The 7,234-nt window shown below is 50.1% G+C and overlaps 1 protein-coding gene across 1 annotated transcript in view; it reads left to right on the top strand.

Annotated features, from left to right (window-relative positions):
* LOC102838717 (ficolin-1-like) overlaps positions 1 to 6,924 on the top strand; it is a 9,893-nt gene extending 2,969 nt beyond the window's left edge. The window contains exons 2-8 of the mRNA XM_006863823.1: positions 2,003 to 2,116; positions 4,110 to 4,163; positions 4,610 to 4,645; positions 5,126 to 5,158; positions 5,920 to 6,047; positions 6,451 to 6,580; positions 6,902 to 6,924. Coding sequence (XP_006863885.1) covers positions 2,003 to 2,116; positions 4,110 to 4,163; positions 4,610 to 4,645; positions 5,126 to 5,158; positions 5,920 to 6,047; positions 6,451 to 6,580; positions 6,902 to 6,924 — 518 coding nt within the window. The remainder of the gene's footprint in view (positions 1 to 2,002; positions 2,117 to 4,109; positions 4,164 to 4,609; positions 4,646 to 5,125; positions 5,159 to 5,919; positions 6,048 to 6,450; positions 6,581 to 6,901) is intronic.
* The last annotated feature ends 310 nt before the right edge of the window (positions 6,925 to 7,234 follow it).

Raw genomic sequence — 7,234 nt, 5'->3', positions numbered from 1 at the left:
TTCCCTCTGTTTTGTTTTGTTTTGGGGATATACAAAAAACCACTCAGGAATATATAATAATTTAAACAAACCAATGGCACATCCTGCAAGCCTGCCTCCTGGCCGCCAGCACAAAGCCTCTTTCCATAAGTCGTCCATGGGGTCTTTTTGTTTTTAATGTTTTATTGTGAATTATGTGATGGTTTTACACGCATCCTATCATAGATCGTTTCACTGCCATGGTTACAATCTCCTCCATGCATCATCAACCAACCAAAGGGTATACCCCACAAAGCTGCCCCCCAGTTGTCAGCACACAGCCCCTCTCCCTCTCTGGGTCTAGAGTCCCCAGCTGCTCCATCTCTCCATGTCATCATCTCTGTCTCCACCTCTGGCATCACTGTTTCTCTGGGTAGGGTCCCACTCTCCGCTTTTCTCCCTCCAGAACCTCCGCTTCTGGACTTCAAAGCCAACCACTCCTCTCCTTTGGCTACAAAACGTCCACCTTTACATTTCCAACCCTCACAGTAAGTCCTGATAGTAATTATTCACTATTGTACCACATGCGTGCTATCCCCATCTCCTTTCATCAGCCCCACCCAGACAGATTGTATACTACTCAGTGGAGATTCTACCTTCCTCCACACTCTCTGGATCTAGGCTCCCTCTTGAAAGCTTGTAAGCCAGTCACTTCTTGCCTTTTTAGCCCCTCCCCCCATTTTGGGTAGCCAATGTCCAAGTTGCTCATCCCTGTCTACTCTGTATCGAGGGGGTAGGAATGGTCCTTGCTGTAATCCATAGAGTTTTTGAAGTTGTAAATCTTCACAGAAGTAGATAGACTCATCTTTTGCCTTCAGAGCAGTTGGTGGGTTTGAACCACCAGACTTTCAATTATCAGTTCAGTGGTTAACTCACTGCACTTCCAGAGCTCCTTTTATGGAAGGGTTTTTGTTGTTAAGTACTGTCTAGTAGGTTACAACTCATAGTAACCCTGTGTAGGGTTTCCAAGGAATGGCTGGTGATTAGCCATTCCAGTGCTAACTACTAACTTTGTGATTAGCAGTCCAGTGCTTATCCAACAGTACAACACCAAGGACCTTATGGAAGGGTGGTGGTTGTGTACCACCATGTCATTTCTGAGGCTGTATATCTTTACAGGAGCAGAAAGTCTCCTCTTACTCCTGCAAAGAGACTGGTAGATTTGAACTGTTGTCTTAGGGTTAGTAGCCCAGGTCATAATCCACTATGCTATCCGTACCCCTTACGGAAGGTGAGGAGTAATTATGTTATATCACTGTGAAGAAATGAGTCAGGGGAAGAAACAGACCCAACTACACACAACGGTAGCTGACATCCTTACTGATAATATTGATAAGTTAATGTGCTTTCTCCACTTTCTAATTTTAAAATGGTTTTAAATGAACATTATTATTTTTTTTCATCAGCAAACATTAACCTCAGTTTAAAAAACAGAAGCAAGTCCACACTGTACTGGGAGTTCTGCCATGACCGGGTCAACAGCCCTTGGATAAAAGCCTTCCCAGCTCCAAGTTCCCCAGTCTATAAGGTTGGGTCCCACTCCCGACTTGTGGAATTGCAACACCCAATTACAGTCACCTGAGATGTGACTGTTGACCATGTTGTTCTAACCTCTGTTGAAACAGGCCTAGGGACTCCTAGTTCACTTTCACCTGGGTGCCCCTCTGGGAACTTCAGGGATAAAGATGAGAGGGTTTAGTGCCTTAGGGCCAGATCCTCCCTCAGTCTCTATCTGTCCCTCATCCAGCCTGTAGGCCATGGCTGGCCAGTGCCCCAGGGACAGCAGAGGATCAGCCCCACCACAACAGGGACCCTCACTGGTGTGGTCCCTCCACTGAGGCTGTGATGCTGATGGCCAACTGAAATGCGGCCCAGGCCACAGCCCTGAGGGGCACATTCCCTCCTAGGGGGACCTGTCTGCCAGCTGGGTGGGGACTTTCTGGCCAGGACACTCATGCTGATGGTCCCTTGTGTCATCCTGCAGAGGTGAAGGTCCTGGGTCTGGAGGGCTCTGACAAGCTCAGCATTCTCCGAGGATGCCCGGGGGCACCCGGAGCCCCAGGGACCAATGGAGAGGCAGGTGCCAAAGGAGAGAGAGGTATGTGCTTGGCCCACCGGGGTAGGTGCTGGTGTGGGGTAGAGGGGTTGCTGACCTACTCTTCTGAAATCAGATTCCAACTAAGAGCTGAGCTCTTAGTTGGGGAACTTTGGTCCTAGCTCTATATAGAGCCATTTCAGCTGCTGATGGCCAAAGGCCAGTAAAGGGAGGATAGCATCTTAGGAATGAGCTCATTTCTGAACTACTTTATAGTCACATCTGGGTGCTTTTGTAGAAGATCTGCTTCTGAGCCTAAAATCCATGCCTGTTGTTGGTGTTAGTGTCAACCATCAGTTCTGACTCATAGCAATCCTATTCACAACAGAACAAAATGCTGCCCAGTCCGGTCCCATCCTAACAAATTCTTGCCATTAGCTTGTTGTTCCAACCACTGTGCCCTTTTTCTTTGTTAATGAAGCTCTGCTTTACCAAGCATGATGTCCTTTTATAGGAACCGTCCATCTTGCTCATATTCTCGTCCTCGCTTCTAAGGAACATTCTGGATGTACTTTTTCCAGGACAGATGTGTTTTCGAAGTCTATGGTACTTTTCAGTTTTCTTCACCAACACCATAATTCAAAGACATCAGCTCTTCTCATGTTTTCCTTATTCACTGTTCCACTTTCACATGCATATGAGGTTATTGAAAATACCATGGCTTGGGTCAGGTGCACCTTAGTCCTCAAACCGATACCTTTGCTCTTGCTTGAACATTTTCAAGAGATCTATGCAGCAGACCTGCTCAAAGCAATACATCGTTTGATTTCTTGACTACTGCTTCCAAGATCATTGATTGTAGATCCAAATAGAATGAAATCCTTTTGTAACTTTTGGTAAGACTTATGAAATCTATGGACTGTCATATTGTTTCTTGGATAGTAGGCGGCAACTTTCTTCTTTCCCAAACTTGGAGAATGAAATTAAATCACAAAAAAAGCCAGAAATTTACCCATGTTCTCACAATGCTGAGGAGCAGAGCTGACATTTCAAACAGCTCATTTCGAAACTCTGAGTTCTCCTGAACCCTGACCCAGACTCTGCCGAGATCTGTCTGCTTTGGACACTTCTCCTACCACGGTAGCTTGGTGCAGTTTCTGCTCCCTCGAACCTGGCAAGAGCCTGGTGGATACTCAACCAGGGACTGCCTTGGGGTGGCAGTGGAGGCACCCAAGGAGATGCTTGAGGAGCATTGGATAGGGATGCCAGCTAGAGAAAGACAAGTTTGAATGTCCCTACGACTCCCACATTCTAAGAAGGGTTGGGGTCAGGGTCTGTGGGGCTGGTTCCTGCCAGGTCTGTAGATGGTGGTTGAGGGGGCCTCCCTCAGGGTGTCAGACCTTTAGGTGGGAACTCTGACCCTGTACCTTGCCAGAGGACACTTGGAGGAAGCTTTACAAGAGAGGAGAAAAGGAATCTGGGTCTGACCTCCCTTGGACCATGTTTCTACAAAGAACACCGTTAATCTACTCCAGGAAGGACCCAGGTCTACCCACTGTCTCCAGCCACAGTTGAGGGGTTGGGTGAGTGAGAAGGTGGGTGGTGTCCCCACTGCCCTCCCAGAGCAGAAATGGTCTTTTCTGACCTCATTGTTAAGAGGCTCTGAGGCCATTTGTCTCCACAGCAGGCCTAGGGTCTGGCATCCTTGAGAGCAGGAATTCTGGGCTCAAATCCTCTGGTTATGAGGGTCAGACCCAGTGCTATGGCATGCACAACAGTTGCCAGGAGCGAGGGTTTCCTAGGAGGATTTCTTAGGTTCCTACATCTGGGAAGGGTCCCAGGAAACAAACAATTCAGTGCCCAACTAGTAGGCAAAAGATTGATGATTCAAACCCACCCAGAGGCATCTCAGATGCCAGGTCTCAGCCTTGAGAACCCTTGGAGAAGGTCTACTCTACATGAATGGGTCACCATAAGTAGGAATCGACTCAACAGCAACCGACAACATCAGCAGGCCTGGGTGCTCTGCTCCATGACATGTGTTTGGAATTTGCAGGAGAACGTGGTCTCCCTGGAATCCCTGGGAAGGCAGGACCACCTGGACCCAAAGGTAAAACTGTGACAGAATACAAAAAATGCTCCAGAAAGCCAGGTCTTGAGAGGGAACTGGGGGCAGTGACCTTGTCCTTTCTCAGGGGCCCACTCCCTCTCAGTCAGCTCTCTGCCCCATCAGGTCCTGAGTCTGTGCCCATGGATACTGACATACCTGACCATAGCCCAGCAGTAGTCTCTGGAGAAGCCATGGGGCCAGCTGAACCCTAGACTTCTCAGTCCTGATCAGTCTGTGGCCCCTGCCACCAATCCCACTCTACTTCTATCCATGGAAGGGGTCTACCCTGGGTTTCTGCTAGATCACCCTATACCCCACCCTTACCTCACTTCCAGTCATAGGAGGGGTCCACCCTGGGTATCTCTGTCCTCAGCAGCCTGTGCCTCACCCTTATCTAAATTCCATGTGAGGGGTTTTCCCTGGGCTGATCACGTCTCTTTCTCTAGGAAACCCTGGACAGAAGGGGCATCCTGGAGAGAAAGGTGAGTCGTCCTGAAGGGACAGCTAAACTGGCTGTGTCCACACAAGAGGCTTTCAGGTCTCAGCGATGCCTGGGCTCTGGTGTGGGCCTGGGTCAAGCTTTCCCTTCTGACATGGTCTGGGGGTCAGGACAGGGGCTGGCTGCTCACTTCCCCCAGCCTATCCCAACCACACCTCAACCACACATGCGTGGAAATGTTACCTATATGGATTGGAGTGCAGTCCGGAACCTGTACCTCCATCTCACTAGGAAGTGATGACATCACAAGTCGAAAGTGGCTGTGTCTGAGCCACATCTACGCTACTTCACACCTAACTGAGGAAGTAAAGTAGTCCTGGGCCATGATCTGGGGGTTGTCTTTTCTGGAGCCGGAGACCCATCCATTCTGGATACCTGATCTCCCTCCAAGTCTTGGGTGAGGCTGATGGCTGGCTTTTGTCACATGTTATACTATGTGTTTTTCCCTCACTACCCATCACAGGAGAGCCTGGGACACTTCAGGATTGTCGCACAGGTGAATGAAGGATCCAGACCCACCTGTGAGAATCTCTGGGCCCTCCCAGTACAGTCAGCAGCCTGAAAGCTTGACTTGGCCCCTTCTTCCTCTCAGGATGTATGAGGCAGCTTCAAAAATTTGTGGGAAAATACCTTTATCTTTTCATTCCATTTCCATGAACCTTTTTGAAACTCCTCAAGTATGTGTATGTACAGACACACACACACACACACAAATGTGCATCAGGTAATTGGCTGACACTATTGCAGATGGCATCGAGTCCAAAATCTGGGGTCAAGGAAGACCGTGGAGAATGTGGAATGCTTACTTCCCAGAAGAGTGAAGAAGGAAGAACCTTGGAAGAGTCTATATATAGTGCGGAAGCAGGACCCACTGTAGGGAAGCCATAATTTAGCACTTCAGGCTTCAATTGACTGGAGCTGACCCATCACAGGGCAGAGGGTAAATATGCCCCTTGCTTAAGGGCAGCTGATTTAATCACGTGGAACTACTTCATAATACAGTGTAGACTAGTGCTCAGACAGAGACCAGGCACAAGACATGACCATGGAAAGCATACAAAACTCACCATCACAGAATGTTTTGGGCTCCACTAGTCTACCACGCACTGACAGGGATCTGTGGGTCTATATCTCTGTCCTAGCCCCTGCCTGCTCTCCCCATTCAGAAACACTCATCCTGCCCCACCATCCTGGACCCAGAGCCCGACTGCCCACCAAGCACCCCTGTCCTCATGCCCATCTCCCCGTCCCATCCAGGGCCTCGGAACTGTAAGGAGTTACTCACCCGGGGACATACCCTGAGCGGCTGGCACACCGTCTTCCTCCCTGACTGTCAGCCCCTGACAGTGCTGTGTGACATGCACACGGAGGGAGGAGGCTGGACCGTGAGTGCAGGGCCATGGGGGTCGGCACCGCCTGGGGAGGGGCTGCCTGGGCACCCCCACGTTGTCCTGTGATCTTGCTGGTGGTCTCTTTCCCTGTGGACCTTGGTTTCCTTCTCTGAGGGAGGGAGAATCAGGAGAGGTGGGGGAGACATGACCCCGTGAGGGAAGGACATTGGGGAGGAGTCCACCCCTCTCCTGCTGTGTGGCTGTGTGCTGACACCCACCCCACAGCCCCATCTCCACGTGGGTCAGCTGGGGCTCTCACCTGAACATCCTGGATTGTGAAGAGGCCCATGTGGGTGCTGGTGGCTTGTGACACTGTGACACTGTGTTGCTGCTGCACAGAGGCCAGGTCACACCCTGAACCGTGGGCCACCTTCTCCCCAAGTCCCTCTGTCCCCAGGTCTTCCAGCGCAGGATCGACGGCTCTGTGGACTTCTATCGGGATTGGGCCGAGTACAAGAAGGGCTTCGGCAGTCAGCTGGGAGAGTTCTGGCTGGGGAACGACAACATCCACGCCCTGACAGCCCAGGGTGAGGCCCTGCTGCCTGAGCTGGACCATAGATGCTGGGACTTTGAGACATCCATGTCTGCACTGAGATGTTCTGGATATGTGGCTCTGCTGTGGGCTCTCAGAGCATGGGGACCAGGATTGTGGGGTCACATGGAAACAAGAGTAGGGAGGGGCACTGAGAGAAGCTACCTTCAGGTACACCACCCATACTTTTTCTTTGGAGCTGGGATCTTAGGTCCCTGGTGACCCTACCCCAAATCCCCGACTCAGTATGTATGGCAGACCCCAATCACATGTCCTCACCCTGAATACAAGATCCCCCCCTGACTCCACACCACAGAATCAGCTTCCCATCTGCCCTGAGAAAACTGCAAAGACTGGCCCTCTCTCCATTCAGTGGTCCCCGGGACAACGTCAAGGGCCTCCCCTCCTGTGTTTCAAATTTTCCAAGAGAAGGGAAAGTTAAAACGCAAGCTCTCATACCACATATTAGTGTCCTACCAACCACTTCAAGTACAATTTACTCTTTTGATGGTCCTAGGTCCTCTGTTTCTGGACTGTAAGATCAACCACTCCCCCCCCGCCCTTTTTTTTTTTTTTTTAATATTTTTATTGTGAACTGAATGAAGGCTTACAGAGCCAATCCGTTTTACATTCAACACACCATACACTT

The sequence above is a fragment of the Chrysochloris asiatica genome, unplaced genomic scaffold, assembly GCF_000296735.1.
Source record: "Chrysochloris asiatica unplaced genomic scaffold, ChrAsi1.0 scaffold00056, whole genome shotgun sequence".
NCBI classification, from domain to species: Eukaryota; Metazoa; Chordata; class Mammalia; order Afrosoricida; family Chrysochloridae; genus Chrysochloris; species Chrysochloris asiatica.
Note: the sequence above shows the minus strand (reverse complement) of the source record. Positions and strands in the feature narration are given on the sequence as shown.